Source organism: Taeniopygia guttata, chromosome Z, assembly GCF_048771995.1.
Source record: "Taeniopygia guttata chromosome Z, bTaeGut7.mat, whole genome shotgun sequence".
In the NCBI taxonomy this organism is placed as follows: domain Eukaryota; kingdom Metazoa; phylum Chordata; class Aves; order Passeriformes; family Estrildidae; genus Taeniopygia; species Taeniopygia guttata.
Window position 1 is genome coordinate 16,052,713 of NC_133063.1, and position 21,498 is coordinate 16,074,210.

The 21,498-nt window shown below is 37.7% G+C and overlaps 2 protein-coding genes across 7 annotated transcripts in view; both read left to right on the forward strand.

The window, feature by feature from the left end:
- The window catches only part of MAMDC2 (MAM domain containing 2), a 57,253-nt gene extending 53,422 nt beyond the window's left edge, over nt 1-3,831 (forward strand). For 3 of the 4 annotated variants that reach the window (XM_072922464.1, XM_030258058.4, XM_030258057.4), the window contains exons 12-14: nt 1,628-1,887; nt 2,498-2,582; nt 2,888-3,831. In XM_072922464.1, the coding sequence (XP_072778565.1) occupies nt 1,628-1,887; nt 2,498-2,582; nt 2,888-2,949 (407 nt within the window). In that variant the 3' untranslated portion in view covers nt 2,950-3,831. Of the gene's footprint in view, nt 1-1,627; nt 1,888-2,497; nt 2,583-2,887 lie in introns of those variants that run through there. The other variant, XM_072922465.1, reaches the window with a different exon arrangement.
- A 988-nt stretch (nt 3,832-4,819) lies between these two features.
- SMC5 (structural maintenance of chromosomes 5) overlaps nt 4,820-21,498 on the forward strand; it is a 39,320-nt gene continuing 22,641 nt past the window's right edge. For 2 of the 3 annotated variants that reach the window (XM_072922462.1, XM_072922463.1), the window contains exons 1-10: nt 5,110-5,373; nt 6,230-6,371; nt 7,329-7,381; nt 9,478-9,640; nt 10,825-10,959; nt 11,590-11,730; nt 14,433-14,594; nt 18,860-18,931; nt 19,722-19,977; nt 21,123-21,277. In XM_072922462.1, coding sequence (XP_072778563.1) covers nt 5,165-5,373; nt 6,230-6,371; nt 7,329-7,381; nt 9,478-9,640; nt 10,825-10,959; nt 11,590-11,730; nt 14,433-14,594; nt 18,860-18,931; nt 19,722-19,977; nt 21,123-21,277 — 1,488 coding nt within the window. In that variant the 5' untranslated portion in view covers nt 5,110-5,164. Of the gene's footprint in view, nt 5,020-5,109; nt 5,374-6,229; nt 6,372-7,328; nt 7,382-9,477; nt 9,641-10,824; nt 10,960-11,589; nt 11,731-14,432; nt 14,595-18,859; nt 18,932-19,721; nt 19,978-21,122; nt 21,278-21,498 lie in introns of those variants that run through there. The other variant, XM_012577431.5, reaches the window with a different exon arrangement.

The following is a 21,498-nucleotide window of genomic DNA, read 5'->3' on the forward strand; positions in this document are numbered from 1 at the left end:
AGTATTTAGGTAGGTAGGACCCCTGTAAAGATGTTGGAGGGCTCCAGGACGGTTTGGGTGGATACAGTTGAGAGATCTCTGTTGATTGCTCTTGGAAGATAAGGTTTATTCGGGATGGAGAGAGGTCCTGCCTCGAGCTGCTAGACACAGCACGTGGCAGGGCCTGAGGTGATGGGGGAGGGGAGAGACAAAGGGAAGAGCAGGGACTCCAAGAGGGGGGGATCCAGGAGGAGGGAGGAAGTTCCAAGAGAGCGTCTGGCCCCTCGGAGACCCCTTACCAGGGGGCTTCAAGGTGGGCTGGAACAAGACTTGGGCCAATGGGGTCACAGGCACCTGATGTTTCAGGGGAGGGTTACAGGTGTGGGGTGAACCATACATTCTGGGGGTTGAGATAGAACAGTCCATTTGGCTTTTGGACCTATCTGTAGGTATGGGTATTGTCCAGCCAGTAGGGAGTATTATATTCATCCTGGCTGTACTATTGTGGTTCTTCTGCTAGGCAATCATATTTATCTGTCCTTCCCAACAGACCCCTATCACCATAAGTGCACCGAAAACAGTATCACCACCAACCATAGCCTAAAGCATACCCAAGCATAGCTTTGCAGCTGTCTCGGAATTCCAGTTAATCAATCTCTATCAGAGCGCAATTCCTGTGTAAGAGCAGCTCTAGTATAGTCTTCCTTTGTATTCTTTCCTGTGGCTGTGTATTTCAACAGATATAACCAAGTTTTAAGTGTTCAGGCCGTGAATTGGTGGAAGGCAAATTCCTCATTCCATCACTCAGATATCACCAGCTGGAGCAAACTGATGTGTGTCACAAGACTGAGGAGCATCCCCACATCCCATCCACTGCATGAAGCAACTGTTCTGTTTTGAGATGTGCGCTCTGCCAGGAGACAGTGAACTCAGATAATGCAGGAACTCTTCATGCAATCCCAATGCTTCCTTGTTGTGGTCTGTCCCTTTGCCTGCCTGTCACCACAAGTCCTGGGGGTGAGATTGCCTTCAGAGGGAGAGGGAATTCCCAGGGATCAGTGAGACAGGTGGAATGCTGAGAGAAGCAACAGCAGCCAGTGGGATGCTTGAGAGTCTCTTGTGATACTTAAGAGTCCTATTTTCTGCACAAACCCCTAGTGAAGATGTCCTCTCTAAGCCAGGTGGTAGTTTGGTGGTGACCAGCAGTCAAGAGAGAAGGTGAAAAGGAAGATTATCTACAGCTGTAGGTCAATAATTCATACAGTGTATTGGAGAATTCCCAAGCTGGTTTGTACCAAACTTAGTGCAATCCATTTCAAAGACTTTGTTGTTCACTGTGCATAGAAATTCCTTCAGTTAAAAATCAAAACCTAGAGCTCATATGACAGCATAATAAAATAACTTTTTCTCTAAAGACTGAATCATACTATAAACTTGTTAGAAAGACTAGATCATCTCTTGGCTTTTTAGAGCACACAGTTATTACAATTTCTCAATTACATTTTACAAAGGCAGAAAGTCTATGAATCATTATCAAAATAGCTTCAGTCTTGGTGTTTTTTTAAATATAATGAGCATGTTGAGCATAATGAACATTCCAACATAATGTATCCTACTTTGCTAATAGTTACTTATATATCTTTCTAAGGATACTACATGTATATAGAGGCATCTAACATGGTCTATGGACAGAGAGCATACCTAGTTTCAAGATCACTAAGAGGAACTTCTGGAAAACAGTGCCTGACATTTTTCTATCATATGTATGGAGCTGGGACTGGATTATTAAGTGTTTATCTAAAAAAGGAAGGGGATGATGAAGAGATACCTTTGTGGAGGAGGACAGGGGAGCAAAGCATCTCATGGCTAAGGGGACTGATAGAATATGAAAGTGATACAAACTACCAGGTAAGAAAAACAAGCAAGAAGCAGTCAACTTGGAATATTGAAGTGAACCCAAGTTTTGTATTGTTTAAAAAAAATAAACGAAAATGTTAAAATGTACGTGGCATTGAATGGATACCTGAAGAACATGAAATAATGTAATTTTTTACAAATGAAGTTATGGAGGGATTTATTAAAGATGTGAATAGGTTGCAAGTAGGAAAATAGGTATGAATTCAAATTTTTTTAAACATACTTAAATGCTATTTCAAAGTATTTAAATTTAAACACCATCATTTTTTGTCAGTAGTTGTAGGGCTTTTTCAGAATCATTTGTGCAATTTCTTTTCCTTCAGTTGTCTGTAGCCCTGTCCAGATTTGACACAACCACTGAGCTGTGATGAAATGGCAGCTTCTTGTAGGTTAATCTTTCCAAGGGAGCAGCAAGGAGAAGGGATGATGCAAAGGCAGAGGTCTGTCTAAGGAGAAGGGAAAATGAAAGGGAGGGGAAAAGGAGAGGGGAAGGGAGGGCAGGGGAAGGGGTAAAGGGTATCCCTTGAATAGGTTGCATGGCTATCATTTTTTTCAGTCCTTCCACCATTTGGATTCAGAAAATTTGTGTCTTACTTTACAGATTATTTTTGAGGCAATCCGTGGTGTGTCAATAAGAAGTGACACTGCTATTGATGATATTCTGTTCCAGGCAGGACCTTGTTTGGGTAAGTTTCAAGATACTTTGTTAGAAACACCTGAAATTCACAGTGCTTGTTTGTGGGTGGGTGATATTTCCCTTGAGTCTCCATTTGAATTTAATATCAAGCAGAGGTCAGTGCAGAACTTTTACTATCTAATAGGATGTGAGATCATCCTCAGAATCTCAACTAGTAAAGTGGCTGTAAACTTTTTAAAAACCACATGACAGTCCCATTTAAATCCAGCATGCTAATTAAATTCTGCTGTAAGTATTATTAAGTATGACAAAAATAAAAATAATTTCAGTATTTCTTCATTCTTTGTATTCCAGAAGTGGAAGAAATTCAGTTCTCATCAGGCTATCCTGACAGCTTAAACGAAATTGAGTATTAAATACATTCTGCTGAAAGGAATGAAGCACATTGAAGAATTGTATCTGAGAAACTGCATGAACTGCCTGTCTTAAAATATGTTTTAAGTAAATACTGGACTGGTTTGAATACACACCGATACATAGGAAGAACTTGGAGCACTAATATTCCTTGCCTTTTCAATGAAATTATTGACTCAGGGCTTCTTAGACCATAAGTTTTTGATATTATTTCCTCTTTTGCGTGAGGTATCAGTTATTACATAAAGGCTTCCCATTTTGCACAGATCATTAATTTTTAATTTTTTTTAACATTTCTGGTATGTAAGTAAAAAGAGGAAATTCAAGTTGCACAATTGAAGTCCAGTGTTATGTTATCTTAAATCTGCATTCAGTGAATGTTTTGTGTTGGGGATAGGATGGATTTTTGTTAAGAAAATTATAAATGTTTTGAAATAACAAAGAAAATAGTGTTAGCTACTCATATTATCCCACAGGTTAAGTGCAATTATTCTCAATGACAAATCTCTCTGGGAAACTTAATACTCTGCTGGCAATTTTTTGTGACAGTGTATTTTACTATAACAAGTATATTTGTCAATAACAAACTCACTTCTAGTGTTCAGTATAATTCAACATAAGATGCTGGCCTGTGGAATTATAGGAAATTAAACACTTTAAAGCCATATGTTTTCTGTCATGAGAGTCTGTTTGTTTGTTTTTTTTATTAAATAAGTTTGTACACTCACAGAGAATGCACTTACCCTTTGCCCAACCACAGACGTGTTGCATTTATATTCACATCTTGTTATTTTTTAAGGTTTTATGTATTCGTGTGTAAGATTTTGGTTTTTTTTTTTTTAAATTTACTCTAACTTCCTAATAAAATTTAAATTTGAGGATCATCTTATTCCTCTGCTCTAGCTTTCATACTGATTAGTATAAGGAGAAAGACCTGAACCTAATAAAGTAGCCTGAATTCATTTTGAACATGAAGAGAATGAAATGAGTGGATCACATCACCAAGAAGGCCAACAAAACGTAATCTGAACTGCTGCAGGAAGCCATGTACTGAGTGGTAGAAATTATTCTTACAGCAACCATATCCTGCTCCTTTCAGAACTAAGAATATGCTTTTCCTAACAGCATATAAGGATCAACAGCACCTAGGATGATCTAGGTCCTTGCATCTTACATACATTTTCATTTTGGTGACAGAAACAATTTAAGAGATTGTTCAGTATTGTACATTCAATACTCATGTATTTATTTAACCACACAGATTGAAGCCATTTTCTGTTTCCTGGACACTGAGGACGAGCCAAAAGGAATTGATAATCTTATCTGCATATTCTAGATACCTACCTAGTCAGCTGCTTGTGAACACATTACTCTTGCTATTATTCAAAAATGAAAGCAGTCACCTACAGCAAGCGACACAGGAATGAGTCTAGGTGGGGTTTGAATGCCTCCAGAGAGGGAGACTCCACAACCTCCAGGGGAAGGCTGTCACAGTGCTCTGTCGCCCTCAGTGTAAAGTGGCTCTCGTCACGTTGAGTAAAGCTCTTTCTGGCCACTGCTCCTCGTCCTGTCGCAGGACACCACTGAAAAGAGTCTAGCAACCTTCTCTCGGCAACCGCCTTTGCGACAGTTGTATGCATCAATGAGATTCCCTCTCAGTTTTCTCCAAACTAAACACGCCCAGCCACTCGCGATGTCGCAAACGTAGCAGCGAGCGCGGCGGTGGCCGGACCGCCCGAACAGCGGAACGCGGCGCTCGGCACCCGCCAGCCCGGGCGGGCCGTGCCGGGCGCTGCGCCGCGGCCCCGGCCACAGCGCCCGCCCCGCCTGCCCCGCAGCCAATGGGCGCCGGCGCGGCGCGCTCCAGCCAATGAGGAGCGGCTTTAGGGCGGCTCGGCCCCGCCCCCCGGATAGCCGCTGCCGAGCGCTAGGCGCGGCCCCGCGGGGCAGCGAGGGTGGGCTGCGGGCAGCATGGCGACTGCGCCGCAAAAGGGCAAGGTTGTGAAGCGTGGCGAGTCCAAGCCCCGCTTCGTACTGGGTTCCATCGTCAAGATCTTCATGAAGAACTTTCTGTGAGTGAGCGGGGGGCATTTCTCTCGCTTTGAGCGGCCGCGGCCTGCTCCTTCCGCCCCGCCGTAGAGGGGCGGAAGCAGCGGTGTGGGATGGCGGGTACCGAAGGCTGGAGGAGGGAGTGCGGGAAGCGGCGTTCCTTGGGAGATGCGGTGTTGCTGGAAGACACTGCTGTCTGGGTTACGAGCCCCAGGGGTTGTCAGCGCAGTGTCGTTTACCTGGTGCCGGCCGGCCTTCCCCAGAGGTGATGGCGGCTGTCGGCCGTGCAGCCTCCGCGTGCTCTTTGTCTCTCGGGTGCGTGGCTGCCAAGCAGCGGAGAAGGGCAGACTGCAGAAGGTGCTCGTGGAGAAGTGGGGGTAGGCCTTGAGACCCGTTAGGGTGAAGTGTTTGTGGGCTTGGCACGTGTTTTTTTCAGCTCTATACTGCGAATACCATTATTTTTTTGACGTATTTGGACCAGCAGAAGTTACCGGACCATTTTCTTACGGCTCCATTCGAGCCTTGAAAATCTACAGTATTGTAGTGAATGAGTCATGTGTTTGATGTTAATTGAATCCTCAGGGACAATTAAATATCCTCATTAAGGGTTCATATACCTTCTCTTCCACAAGTACATGGTATATAATATTGTGTTGCCATTAACTGCTTTGTACTCCTCCTTTGGTGGGAATGTTTCAGCTCTCTGTGTTTGGCACAGTACAGGAATAAGAACATCAGATTATTGTTTAGAAATTTAGGGTGTTAATTGCATGGGTAGGTTTGGTCTCTTCCCATAGTTCCTGTTGCCGTAGGCATTCCGGATGCACATGATGAAAGATGTCTAACGCAGTTAGACAAAAACGAACACTAGCTGATACGTTAACTCTAGAAAGCTACTGCACGATCAGCTTTCTTTTTTTGATGCGTGAAATAAAATGATATCGTACTAGGTTCATTTATAAAGTTATCATCATATTGCTGGATTTTATTCTTCATAGTCACTGATTTTAAAGAAAGTGAGTACTCTGGCTGATGGGAATGTATTTCATGGTGTTTCACTGAAATGTTAGTTTTCACTCTTGAGACTTCCTTACAAAAGGGTATTTCATGACTGAGTCTAAATGAGGAATTGCATCTCCTTAATAAAATAATGAAATTTTTCTAAGCAAGTTAATTTTTGTTTTTAAAGGTAATGTAGTGTTTTAAAATTCAAAAACTTGCTGTGCTTTCCAGAACATACAATGTCTGTGAAGTATATCCAGGACCCAACCTGAACCTGATTGTGGGTGGTAATGGCACAGGCAAGTCAAGCATTGTTTGTGCTATCTGCTTGGGACTGGCTGGAAAACCTTCTTTCCTAGGGCGAGCTGATAAGGTAATTATGAGCTTTTCTGATTTTCATAGTTAATCTGAATTTCATTCTGAGTGCTGTCAAGCAGAGGATAGGGGGAAAGACTCTCTTCCTTGATTTGCTTTACTTTTATAGAAAGTAAGGCATCTGAATTGAAGAGTAACCTGGTCCAGAGACAAAGGAGGGTTATTTTAATTAACTACTTGCTGTCTTGTATAGATTTTGAAATACTACCTTCATTGTAGTGCAATCTGAGTCGACTAGAGATTTTATTTGAAGATGGCTAAGCATCCACAGTGGAATAGAAAAATGCCATTAAAAAAAGCATAGTGGCACTGATCTTTGAAATAGAATTTGGATTGCTCTACTCTGTTTTCACTTTTTACTGCCAAGATATGCATTGACACCGAGAAAGCAGTGCAAAAGTTTTATATCTTCAAATTTTCAAGCTTTTGCACTTGCTTTCTTGGGTAGGCTTGTTGGATGCAATTTCTCTGAGTAGATTTGGAGCAATGAATCTGGGTGCCTAAATGGTTGCACATACTCTCTTGTAGCTGCTCAGTCATAAACAAATGCGAATATGGGAATTGATTGCATGGCAGTATTGTGTTTTGGCATTTCTCTTTGCATCTCATGATGTATTTTCATACTATTAGAACCGGCAGTTCTAGTCTAGGTACTTGGAAGAGTCTTGTCCTTGTTCCCCAAATTCACAAGAGCTTCTTCCTGTCTGTGGATCTGCTGATTATAATTTGTTCCGTTTTGGAGGCTGAAGTTGATCAGAAATTGTTAACTTGAGGAGTTTCTAATGCTGCTGGTGGAGGATAGTGTCTTCCTTTATTTTTAGTTAGTGCTTTATTTTGCTTTTAATTGTAAGTTTTCGATAAAATACATTGTTAAGTAGCTCCATTATACAGATGTGTATTCTTGTAAGATAATAAATTTTATTTTGCAATAACAACTTGTAAATTAATTTTGTAGGTCAGTCTGTTTGTGAAGGAGGGGTGCCTGAAAGCCATAGTGGAAATTGAACTGTAAGTAGTAAAACTATTTCCTCATGTGCTTTTAATTTGATCATTTCCCTCCACAGCCATTCACAAACTTGTGAGAAAAAAATTTGTTGTGCAGAGGTCTGTCTTTAAGCTTAGTTTGTCCTTTTTTAATTCCTGCAGTCTTCAGAATGTAAAGTTATATAATTAACACACAAGAAATAAGCAGTGATGGCTACTCTTGATCTCGCTTTCTGAAGAAAAGTGAAAATAAAGTTTCACCGTGTCTTGATGTACAAAAAGTGCATAGAAAAAGATAGTTCTATATGGTGTGTTTAGCTTTTGATTACATTTAAGGTTCTGATGATTTAGTCACTACTGCTATCACTACATGGTGGCTGGAATTCTTTTCATTGAAGAAAAAAAGACAGAAGTCTTAAGTTTTAAAACAGATCGATCTGCCTTCACTTACTTACACTGATACTGTTGGTAGGAGGGGCTTGCCTATATTCTCACTGAAAACATCACATACGGATAGAAAAGAAGTAAAATAAAAGATCTGACTAATTCCATGTAATGCGGTCTTGTAGATAAGCTGTTGTAAAACAGCAACTGGAAATCTTTTGGACTTAAAATTCCATTAGTAGCTTCTGCACAGGGCAATACTACATGCATCCTTTTGTGGATGCTATGGCCTTAGGCTGGTCTGTTGGCCTTAATGAAAGAGACAATAGAGCTAGTCAGGTGATTCTTAGCCTGTGTTAATTTGTATAGCAATTGGCCACCCTGATCAGATTCTCTGAAAAGAAAATTTTATTGAGGAAAAAAATACTGCAGCAAGGCCTTGGAAAAATTTTTGTCTGTCTGTCTTCATTATTGTAGGATTGATCAAGTAAGACCTTCTTTAGAGATTGGCCAGACAATATGTTCAGGGGATAGGATGTCTTTCAGGTAGTTGGTGTGGTTGTTTCAACATAAATGTTACTTGAAATTCTGGAAAGAATCTTGCAATGTGTAAAGATTTAGCATTTCATAGATCATTAGACATAACATGTCACGGTTGCAGTGTAGTTGAGTCCTTTGTCTGATTGGTAGAAAATATTTAAATACAACATCTAGGATGGAAGGCTAGTGATGCAGAAGATTGCTTTTTTGACAGGAACTAAAAGTTGAAGTTCTGTAGGCATGTATTGCCTTTGTTGAATTTGGCACTTAAGTGTAGCTAAACCCAAGTTACGATAGTACAATGATGTTATTTTAATGAAAGAAAGGAGCATGGCTTTGTAGTACTTTGGAAGGAAGTCTCATAAATTAAAATGAGATGACACAGGAAGTAATAGTTCAGGTAATCAAGAAATAGGATCATATCTCTGTGGCGCTTAGTCCAAACAGCAGCAGCAGATGTGTACTCACTTCTGCATTGAACTCCATTCTAAAATGTCCTGAGGTACATGGCCACTCTGCAAGTCTATATTCTCCATCATTAACAATGTGCTTAACAGGCATTAGACAATTTTTAAATCAAAATGGTAAAGTAATATTTTAAGAGTTTGACTTAGTTGTTATTGCTGCATCTTAATCACACTAAATTTTTGAAAATAGGTATGGAACTGGAAAACTAAATTAAAACTAACGTATCTTCTGTGGTTTTTAAAAGCCCAAAATGAAAATAAATTAGTATTTTTTGTTGTATGGTGTTTTTTTCTTGAATTTAATATATATACACAGCTTACTGATGTATTTGTGTATACTAATACTTAAAGATATATTGTACCTCCTTCACACCAATTTTAAAACTTCCTAAATGTCACACAGATTATGCTTTTATAGAAACTGTTCATATTTGTAACAACTTTTAAGGATTTCATATATTCAGCACGAGCATCTCATTTATATAAGTAACTTCTGAGTTAAGATTTGCAGATATTCTTGATGTTTCCCATGTGAGTTTAGTTCGTCACCAAAGAGCTGGATTTTTTCTGAATCATGAAAATGAGAATCTGATGCTACTGTCCAATTAATTTACATTAAATATTTAGCTATCTATAAATTCTAACAATATTTTGACGCTGGATAACCTTTGAAAGTGTAACATTTTTCAGGTGTTCTTGAAAGTGTAAACACTTCTTTCTATTAATCAGGTTTAAGTCACCAGACAATATTATTATCACACGTGAGATTTATGTGGTGAACAACACATCAGTGTGGTTTATCAATGGAAAACCAGCAACCCTGAAAATGGTAGAAGAGCAGATTGCAGCCTTAAACATCCAGGTGGACAATTTGTGCCAGTTTCTTCCTCAGGTATGAATTAATTTTGAAAGACATTGGGTGCAAATGGAGTGTTGTGCTTTGAGAAGATTTTGTTGCTGGTTAGCTTTAGCAGCACTTTACCTAAATCAGTGGGACAGCACAAAGAACAAGAGGGGTGAGGCAGCCATGCTGGTGTGATGTGGAAGAAAAGAGCTGTATGACCCTTAAAGCTCACTAATCTGACAATTTTGTACCTGTTGATTCTGAAAGGAAAGATGCTGATGTTCCCTGTCTTTGTGTTCAAGTAGCAGCACTTGCTAATAGAACCTTTCTGGTAATGTCAGCAGTTTCTTGAGCATAGGGCTGAAAGATGTATAGGATTGAATTACGTAAGAGTAAAATCATCCTAATGGAAAATAAGTTCTAAAGGAGAGAGATTAAAGAATACTACTCTTAGTTTCTGTATTTGAATGCATGTTCATGCAGGTCAGAATTTTTGTGTAGAGAGTTGAGTTGCCTCATACTGCACATTAAAGTTGTGACAGGTTGCTTCTCAGTTCATGTGGATCATCAGCAAATGATACTAAATGGAAACCTTTTCAGAGCCTAGCCATGGGGTTATTACTGAATTCAAGAAGACATGCAGAAGAGCATTAAAGTTTAGAAAGCTAATACTGCAGAAATAAAAATGTGCCAGGTGGTGTATGGTTCATTTTTACTTAAATACAGTATTTGTTTGGAACTTCCAGCGTACTCTGATAAAGTTCTTTTGTGTTTAAAAGAACTTCTTCTCATTTAATACGTAAATGTAGTTCAGTTAATATTATAGTGTTGATAGTTCTGGTTTATTTGTTCTCTCCCAGTATATCAACAGCAAGCACGCTTCTTGCATCAGTCTCAGTTTTGAGCTCTTCTGTCTTTAACAGAAATACTTCCAAATAGCCTCAGCTGCCAGCTGTAATAATAACTTCTACATGGCGTAACTTTTGAGTTAGTCGTAGTATTTATACTGCAAACGATTTATACTGCAAGGCTTCTTCAACAGCCTGAGAACAAATGCTCTGGAAGGTTTGGTGGCTACTCCATGAGATGGTCATTAACTATGACAGAGCTATTTAGCCTAGAACTCTGAAGTCATGTTCATGAGAAGTATGTTTCAGTGTATAAATCCAGTATGACTGTATCGGACTGTTCTAGCTAATCCTATGTTTTATAACTTTTGAAAAATTTTGTAGGACAAAGTTGGAGAATTTACAAAACTGAGTAAGACTGAGTTGCTCGAAGCCACTGAAAAATCCATTGGTTCTCCGGAAATGTACCAGTTTCATTGTGAACTGAAAAATTTCAGAGAAAAGGAAAGAGAACTAGAGGTAAATAAGTTCTTCAGACAGCAGTGAATGTAGGAAAAATTAAATAAATTTTACCCTGACATGTAACAGAATTAGATAGTGGTACTTATTTACAAAGTCTGTGGTAAGTTGATTTTAGCAAATAATTAGCAAATAATGCTCATCTTCTCTCAGAACTCATTCACTCACATGCTTGTAAGTACATGCTTGTAAGTACAAAGATGTGTGCGAATGGTCCAGACCCAAAAGACAAGGGATGCCTGTTGTCAGGTACTCCTTTCTTCTCTGGGATTTTTGACTGGCAACAGCTTTCCTAGACAGGAAATTTTTGTCTTTTATGTTTTCTATAAGTCATACGCTTATGAACAAGCATGGTCCTTTGCTTTAGTGTTGCTCGCATCCTTGAAAATGAAGAGACAGACAAAAAGGGAGGACCAGTGTTCTGGTAACGATGTTTGTGCTTAGCCATACAGACCATTCTTTTAATGCTTTGTTCTCCTGTTCCTGTCATTTTGGATGATTCCCCTCTAGTTACTGCTGTACTAAAATGTCTCCTCTGATGTTAAGTTTCTGCTTTAATGTACAGGTGAGATGTAGACTATTTTCTGGGAACTGTTTAGATACTGTAAAACCTGAAAATATGTATTACAGAACTTGTGCAGAGAAAAAACCACCTCATTAGAGAAAATGAAACAGAGGGTTGAACGCTACAAGCAAGATGTTGAAAGATACCATGAATGTAAGCGCCATGTAGACTTAATAGAGATGCTTAAGAAGAAAAGGCCATGGGTGGTAAGTTTAATTTCCAATGTTTTTCTCACTTAACCTGTTTTCTGTAAGACTGTGAAATTAGAAATAGACCAAAAGTTGTTTTAGAAGAAGAGTGACTGGTGTAATTTGAATATCATTACAATTGCTTAGTGCAAGCAGGCCAGTTCTTGAAATTCTGTTCTTGGTCTAACGGTGATGTTTGCTTACGTACCTAGTTTAATAGGTTGCTTCAGAAGCAGTTCAGGTAGTTCCTGCACAGTTAGGAAAGCCAGCAGTGCAGGCCAAGAGCAGTACTCCTTTTATTCTGTGCAGAGGCAACTGGTTTAAGCTCTAGTCAGCTCTGCTTTTGCTTCTTCAGATATAACTTTTTTTTTTTTTTTTTTTTTTTGGTTAGATTTTTTTTAGAGGTTACATTCCTCTTAATTTATTAGTTTAAGTTTAATGAGTGTGCGTGGCAGACATGTCAGTGAATTTAAGCTGCCAGTCTCAAAAATATTAGCATTTAGACAGAAAAATATTAAAACACATTTGAAAGAACCTAGAGTAAAGAGCAGGTCATTTACACAAATCAAAGTCTTTCTGAGGAGCACATTAATACTACCTTAGTTGAGTGTTGAATGATCAGTCATATTAAATTATTCTAAACAGTTAAAACTGATGGGAGATTTCAGTTTACTGAAATGATATATTGTTTGCTTTGTGTATAAGCTTAGTGTTAACTATATTATATATAAGTATAGAGTTAATGAAGCACAGACAAAGAACTTCCAGAAAACTTGATTTACTACTCATGAAGCATGCAGAAAACTTACTTTTGCAATTTTGCATATAACAAAGCCTCACATGCCTATGTAAAGAACATCATGGCCTTTGCATCTTGAACAACTGGAAATCCCATCACTGCCTTCAAATCTTTTTGCTAACAGCAGAGGGATTTAGGAGTAGCAATTTAAATAGATGGATGGTGGTAGATATTAAGGAAGTAGGGTATACCTTCTGTGATGTCAGTACTTGCTGAATGGTGGAATTTTTTTCTTACTGCACGTGTTAGCCTGGTGTTGCATAATAAATGTAGACTGATGTTGATGGTTCTCTGCTGTAAGGTATTTGCTTATACAGAGCTCTAAAGGCTTGCTGGACACTGGCAGAGGAAGACTAAGCTAATGATTTTATCTGCTGTGAATTAAGTTGCCTTCCATAAATTAGAGAACATTGCTGTTAGTTATGTGATACTTAAACAAGTTTAGTCAGACTTTGTCACACCTTACTTCCATTGCTGTCTTCTAGATAGTTTATATTGCTCAGTATGTTAAAGGCTTTTAGTGATTGCGCTCAGTAAACTGTAACTTTTTGGCCACTGACTGCTTAGAAACAACAGTGTGCTTTGACACCTTGGTGGAGTTCTGATCGACACTACAGAATCACTAGTGTATGTTAGATTCAGGGAAATGAGAAGAGAACTGGAGGTAAATATGCACTTTAGAGATGCTGAGAGCAGTGACTATAGGGAAATTAAAAAAAAATTTAACAAGAGATCTTTCTTGTACTTAATTTACATTTGAAATTGAAGGGCATCAACATAATTGTTTTACTCGGTAGAGGATATCTGAATTATGGGCTGTAGTAAAATTTCATATTCTGTTGCTGTTTTGTGATTTGTCAAACTGTGACAGAATTTTTGGTATTATCTTACATTGCAAAATACCAAGCTCTTTCTAAAAGAAGAATTGTCTTGTTCTACAAGAGCATGGGGTTTTTTTGTTGTTTTTGCGTAGTACTGTTTAATTCTCAGAATAAATGGGTGGTGTTGTGTTTCAAAATGGGGTTTACCAAAGTTGAGAATAGTAGGGGAGTTTATTCTTCCTTCTGTGGATATTTCATTTGCTCCATCCTCCCCAAAATGCAGATTTCAACTTGAATACTAAGAGCACCTACCTGTTGAATTTACCTTTGTAACAAAGCAGAGTAGCTACACCTGAGCTTTCAAGTCAGCTGCAAGGCAGATGTATAAACATTGCATGATGTTGTGAAATAGAGAAACAGACAGCCTGGAAATATTATAACTCAAATATGACATTAGACTGTTTTTTAATCATAGAGGAAAAGAGGAAGTCTAGTGATGACCTTGTTCATGTTCTGATCACTGTTGAAGTGCATTTTAATTCTGAAGACTACTGCTTTTCACCTCGGGAGCATGTTTTTGTCAAGCAGTTTTTTTCTAGATAGTGACAACTCTTTCTATATGTGGAGAATTATACACCATTTTCACTTATGTCTTTGTCTAATCAGTTTTTGAACATATACTTTAAGTTCCGTAGAACTCCATAGTTCCTGGACTCATGTCATTTAGTTTTGAAAATGTGTTTTGGTCAAGCTATGTCCATTCTTCTTTTCCTCTTCTCACATTTACAATTAAGAAAAACATTGTTTTAAGATGCAAATATCTCTTGAAAATGGTGAAATGCTTTGGAAGTTCTGCAGGTCTTTAGCGGAGTGCAATTACAAGCATCAAAGTTACTTGAGTACAGATAACCAAATTACAAATTAAACTCTTTGTCATCGGAGCTAGTAACAGTATTAATTACATAATTGCTCTAATACTAATTTCTGAAAGGGATTTTTTTTCTAAAACTCATGAGTGGTTAAATAAAGTGTTTGGACAGTTTAAAACACTGCATTAGAATACAGCAGTTTTTTATTGTTTTACTTTCAACTCCTGCAAGGAATATGAAAATGTTCGTGAACAGCATGAAGAAGTGAAACAGTGCCGAAACCAAGTTAAGAAAGAACTGAAGTGTCTGAAAAAAATGCAGATCCCGTGGGCAAAAAAAATCCAAGAAGCTGAAGAAAATATAAAGAATTTGGATATGAAAACCAGAGATAATGTAGGTATTGAAGTTCTTGTTTAACATAGATAATATTTCAGGTGTTCTATGTTCAGCTTTGTAAAGTTGCAGTGTGTCATAATGATGTCTCAGCAGAAATTTTCCTGAAGCACCTGTGCCCTTGGTTCTCAATGCCTTCTCTGTGTCTGTTCAAGGAATATATTCCTTAGTAAACCTTTAGTAGCAATTCTTCAGTCTGCTGTTGGTTTTGTAAAAAGCAAATCTTAACATTTCTCTTCAGTGTCTGTTAAAAATCTGCTGGGATATAATGCTAATATTTAATATTTAGATACTTCCATTGAATTAGATGACTGTTTTCATCTGTTCTGTGGTTTAGGTTTGTGGGGTGCTCACTCCTCTTATTTTCTTAAAATGTGGTTTATTTAAGGTGAATTACAACTTTACTGGCCTAAAAGCATTCCTCTAACACTGAACATAATTGCATAAGAAGGACTTGATTTTTTAAAATTAGACAGTAATCGTCCATCAGTTTTGAATATTTTTATGCATAAGGGAATTTAATGGGAAACCTGCCTATATGTTACAGTTTATGTAAGTTTTTTGAACAGCTGCTCTTCCTGGGTTTATGGAAAAATATTATTTCCACATGAAAAATAAGAGTACTGTAATTTCCTGCAGGATTTTAAGTAGTATTTACTATTCAGACTGCAGAAGTCATTGTGTGCATAAGCTGCACAAATTTGTAGCGGATAACCAAAGTTAAATGATCACATGAGAATGTTTGTTTGCTGCAGTGAGTTCTGTTTGAAGGTAAGTGACCTGCTCAGAGGAGTTGATGTGGAGGCATGTGACTCCTGTAGAGGACTGCTGCTTTGAAGCATGAGGGTCTGAAACACACCCCCTTGCCGCAAACAAAAAACAAACCCAAACCAGATCAGAAAAACCAGACAAAAAACTCCTACAGATTGTTTTTCACAACGTTGTTTCTGTTGTGATAAACACTACACCAACATTAGGAAGTACTCAAGTACCTCATAAGAAAATTCTTTGGTAAAAGTATTTAGGTTTTGGGTCCTACAGTATTGCAAGAGTTCATAATGCTGTGCTGCAAAATACCTAACTGCTCCAAAATGCAGCTCCTACTGCAGTTGCCTTCTTTTGGCCTGGTTGGGCTTTTCGTTTTGAAAGTTTTTGTTGTTTAAAGTTAAGTGTACTTTCTTAGAAAAAAGTTAACATCTGGAAACTTTAAGTCAATTTTCGTAATGCAACAATGCCTTCATGCTTGTGAATTGCTAAACTTTGTTTTCACTGCTTGGTTTTATCCTGTTAGGTTTTACTCATATGTATCAAGCTACTGTGGTTTTTTGAAAGTGGTAACACTTCTACTCAATCATTGGTGCCACTGTTCTTGGAAGTATTGGGCTTTATTCATATAAAAGTAATGTTTTTCGTTAACGGTTTTACTTTGTTTCTATGAGAAACCTAGGACAAACGGTGTTCACTTTAATTTTAACTTGAAGGAAACTTGCTCAGCGTAGGCACTTCCTACAAAACAGTGGAAGAAAACCTGAGAGAATGTTTGAGATGATTCATTTATATTCTTGAATCAGCATATTTTTCTTTTCAATCTGAGTTTGTTGAGTAAAGCTTTTGCATACTGTATATTCGAAAGGTTAACTGTATGCTGAAGTGTTGCTTAATTTATGTCTGAAAATTGGATTTGGTACATTTGTTCTACAGTATTCTAATAGCCAATAATACAGGAAGAAGGAAAGAGGATAAACTGGAAATTAAGTAATTTCTAGAAGGCTTACTGAGGTACTCTTAATATGGCTTTCCAGTGACGAGTTACAGTTTTGTATTTTATTCATAACTAATACTGTTCCTTATATAGTATTATACTAAGACGCTTCCAAACCTGTTTTTTCTGATGTTAAATTATATATTCAAGTTTAAATGGAATTATTATTATTTTGTCTTGAACTCAGAGTCCAGAATTGTGGAAAAAGATGTAAGAGAATATATTATATATGTGGTTATGGCTTGAACTATTTGCAAGATACCAGGCAAGTTAAGAAGATCTGAGGCGATGTATTGCTGCTTTCTTGCATGACAGTACCTTCTTTCCAGCTGCTGAAATTGATTTCCCTCACACATATTTTCAGTGTTGGGTTGTTGAAATGTCCTTGGAAAGGAGAATCAGTGCTGGTTGCTCTGTCAGGTGATAGTTTTGATATAATGTGAAAGTGCAAATTTAAGTAGCTTAAAGTGGCTTAAGCTGCTCTCTTGATTAGTTCCTTGCCTTTTCATAGACTGCTTGAATTTTTTGTAACTTACAATTCTATCTTTGCACAAATGCAGGCATTTGGCAAGAATTTCACAGGTAAATATTCTGTAAGCCAGAAGGAGTTGATTAGTTTCATTTGGCATTAAGGGAAAGCAGTTTAATATTTAAGTCTGCTCTATTCTGGATACACAGACCTGTAGGAAATATAATTTTCTTCAGATCCTTTCCTCCAAGCTTATGTCCATTATTAAATTACTTTAATTCTGACTGCTTCTTGAGGTCGTTCTCTTGACTTGAGGATATATATGTGAGAGCAGAAGTAACCACATCTTCATTTTGTCTTTCTTGAAGTTTGTTGGCTAAAAGCCCAGTATGGAGTTTAGTTTTGTCTGGAAGGAGATGAACAGCAAGGGAATGTGGAATAAATCGGGGAATTATATTAATGAATATATCCAGACATTGCGTGACTTTTTCTCCTGTCTCTTTGTGTTAAAACCCTTTCAATTTCTGGATTAGGATTAAAATTTTTAGGAACACTTGGTGGTTTGAGTGGTATCATGCAGAATGTGGAAAAAAGAAATGGACCCACATTATAAGAAAATTTGTAAATGGTGTGTTTTCAGAACAGTTTCTTCAGGCTCTTTAAAGGCATTTGAACAGAGTTCACGATACAGTGCAATATTCAAGCAATATTTAATAGTGTAAAGCCATCTTTTTTGGTTGTACAATGAAAATCATAAAGGCAATTCTAGTTGTTTGTTCTGTAGGTAGATCTATCTATAAACATATTACTGAAAATACAATAATAAATTAAAAACAGAATTCCAGTTCCTTAGTAGTGTCCTAATTTTGAGAGCCTTCAGAAATGTTTTGTGAGCATTGTACATCAGTTTCCTGGAGAGAGCTTCCTCTTCAGACTGCCTTCCTGAAGTCTTTGCAAAGAGCATCACAGAATCAGTACTTCATAGCAGTCCACTGCAAGATTGAGATGTATTTCTTTTTTGTTGGCTTTATGCAAGCTGTCTGCGTGAGTCTTAAAATTTTGGGGGTCTTTTGAGGTTGTGGTAGGGAGAAAATTCTTCATAGTTTTATTTTTTCCGTTTTTGATACATTTTAGTGTTTTCAGTATGACTTTTTGTAGGAAGAGGTTTCTTCTGCTGAGAGTGCTGTGTTGGTTTCCTTGTCTGCAGTGGAATTTACTTGCAGTCTTTCCATTCTTCTGCAGTATTCCAGTATTCTCTTCAGTGTTTCAGCCTTGAGGGATCAGAGCAGGAGGAATTCAGTTTTTAGAGAGAGGGTAGTGTACTTCCCCTGTGTTCAGAACTCAGCTGTGTGAGTACCTGGGCAACTTGACCTAATAAAGCATGCACTGAGAAAGGAAGGGACTGGGTGATGCCAAGGAACTCCTTCCAACCTGTATTTGTTCTTCCACTTCATAGAAGCTGAGGATAGAGAAGGAGCAGAGACATGGATGCCTACACATGAGCCAACTAGTTATCAAGCTCAGTTGTGTAGGATCTAGCTCTAGCACAGTGCATTTCAGAGGTAGGATGACTTGGACAAAATCTGGTTTGGCCATCCTGTGCCTAGGAGCTTAAGCCTTGCTTGCTCTTTAGTATCGCCTTTCTTTGCAAAGTTGGTTTGGAGAAAGAGGCAAGAACATTTTGTAATTGTAGGCATCTGAATGTAACATCTGTATTGAAATCAAGAATGGAGGTGTTTTAATTTCAGATTAGGAGCTTCCGCTATATGTCATGCCAAAATTTGCAGACTTATAGCTGAATGGTTGTGAACAGTACAGTACGTATGCTGTTACGTAAGTCTTCACAAATTGCTGGAATAATACATGCTACAGATACAGTTAAGAATAAGAAATGGGTAAGTATGGCTTTGTCAGTAGCAAAATAGGGAGTAAACACTTAGTTATGCATATACAAGATGTTATTTAAAATCTGTTTACTTTTTACAAATACTACTGAATTTATGACTGAAAATTTAAATACCTTGCTGTATGCAGACTGCTGAAACCAGAAATATTTCCCAGAAATGTAAAGAGAAACAAGATGCATTGGAGAGGAAAGATAAAGAGGTAAGAGTCTTGCTGTCTGACTTCTTGGTGTTTGTTTTTGGTTTTTTTGTCTGCTCTTCTCTTAGCAGAGTGTCAAATTTCTATGAAGATGCTGCAAGTGCTTGCACTCTTCACTCCCTCCAGTACACAGTATATCTTTAGAACTCTTACCAGTCAAACAGGAGTAACTACGAGAGAGGTGTATATTGCATAAATTATGTTGCCTTCTAAAATAGACAATGTGTGTTATGTTTTGATATACAGAGACATATACACACATGCTATTTGTGATAGGCTTTCCATGAAAAGCTACAGCCTCTGTAGTGTTAGAGGCTGGGGTTATTGCTGTTAAGGATTTGCGTCTTGTAAAAGAAGCATCCTTGCAAGGATGTGAAACAATTACATCTAAGCACTTGGTCAAGAAATGTATAGTAAATGACATGCATAAGGATGCAAAGTCAAAACTTCCAGGTTCTGTTTGGGCTTTAGATTTTACTTAATCATAGACTAAGTTTCAGATGTATTAAACAACTGTTACGCAATTTATTAACCTTTAAGGTTCTGCTTTTGTGAAAATGAAGTAACTTCAAAAATTGATATATAGGCTTGATTGTAATTTTGCTTATGTTCTTCAACTGCCATAGTGCTATTGGAAGTGTGTCGTAGTGGTGTTGGAACTCTAACAGATTCCTGGGGTTTTGGGTGCATGGTTATGTCAGCATTTTATAGCAGTTGCACAGGTATCCTAGGTATTAGTTATAGGTTCTGTATACCAAACTCATTTCATGTTGGAAATACTCCAAATTTTTAGATTGAAGAAATTAATCAAGCGTTCAGAATGAAAAAAGATGAAGAAGCAAACAGGCAGAAGAAGCTATACCAAACCCAAAGAATAATACAGGAGTGGCAGAATGAGCTGGATACAGAGGCAGTCTGTGAGAATCTTCAGCCACAAATTGATGCTGTTAATACTGAGCTGAAAAAATTACGAGAAGAGAGAGCAAATATTGATAATGATATCAGTGATCTAAGAGCAGAAAAAAACAACCTAGAGCGGGAAGCAAAAAGTAAGTTACTTAAGGTTTTTCTTTGTCAATTTATTTTACTATTTTAATGAATCTGCTTGTACAGAATTTTCTCGTCCTGCTGTAGTGAAATAACTCAAAGTGTTTACTTCAGGCCTTGTAGTTGGTTTACATGTATAGCAGTCCTCTTTCATGTTAACAGCTTTATTAAAAGTAACAACCAATTTTAAAAATCAAACAAGAAGATTCAAAAGTAACAATTGACCTTAAAACTAACCTTCAAAGAATTAGTATTTCTGATCTCTGGATAAGGAGACTCCTTTGGCAGTTTGGAGATTTGGGGGATTTTTTGGTTAAAAAGAAGGGTCTGTAGTAAGCAGTTTGCTTTGAAGAGGCAATATTTTAGCTACTTCATATATTATATGTAATATATTAGCTGCTGATGCTGCAATTGTCCTTCTTCGATGAACTTCAAGTAACCTTAATTCCAGAGTTCCTTTACATTAGTCTGGGATTTGCAATTAGTCTTTTCTAAGAAATGCAATGAAATTAAAAAATTTAAGCTTGACAGGTGGTGAGGGTGTTGTATACATATTCCTCAGTGAATGTTGCTCATTTGTACATACCTGTCTGGCACTTAACTTGCCATAGAATCCAGGAAGAAACTGAGGTAGAGAGTCCAGGTGGCCTGGGGAAGGAGACACTATATTTTATCTTGAATAGCACAAAAGTGTCAGGTTTTGATCTCTGTCTCTTCTGAATAACAGATGCTTTCATATACAGTCTGTTGTTCCACATTTTGGTTTTTGCCAGCATGAAATAACACAGATATTTCACATTATTACTCCTACTGTCTCTTTTCTCAGTGGATGTTTTTGTTCTTAAGTACAAAGGTAGAACAAGTTTTGAAAAAACATACGTTCAGGGCAAAATTCCTGTATTTTTACTGTGCTTACCATATTTTGTTTTCACTGGATAAGTTTTAAATTCTGTTTTAGATTTTAAGCTTTTATAGTTCTTAAGACATCTTCAGAAGTAGCAGCATCTCAATTCCGGAAAGAGAAACTTAGTTCTTACCATTTACTAACAACCTTAGTTTTAGAGGAGTGTGGTCACTAGATACCAGAAAACCCTGGTTGTAATGTGTTCTTGCTGTGGACTCTTTAAGAAATTACCTTAAATTACAGGAATAATTGATCGCCTTGGACAACTTAATAACATAATGCATATGAAGGAAGAGAACCTTAAAATGAGATTCCAAGACACACACTCTGCTCTTATGTGGCTAAGAAACAACAGAGACAAGTTTAAAAAAAGGATTTGTGAACCCATGATGCTTGAAGTAAGAAGATTTACTTGCATACCACTCTGTTAACAGTTGGATTATTTATGTCTTACAAGGCTTTGAGAATGACTGGAGAACTTTTAAGACACATGTTGGAATGTACTGCCTAGTACATGCAGGATATTCAGAATTAGAATTCCATAGGCAGTATAGTAATTGAGTAAGGTGAGATGGCTCCTTTCCTCCACAAGAAGATGCCTGTTTCAGGTTTCCTCTAT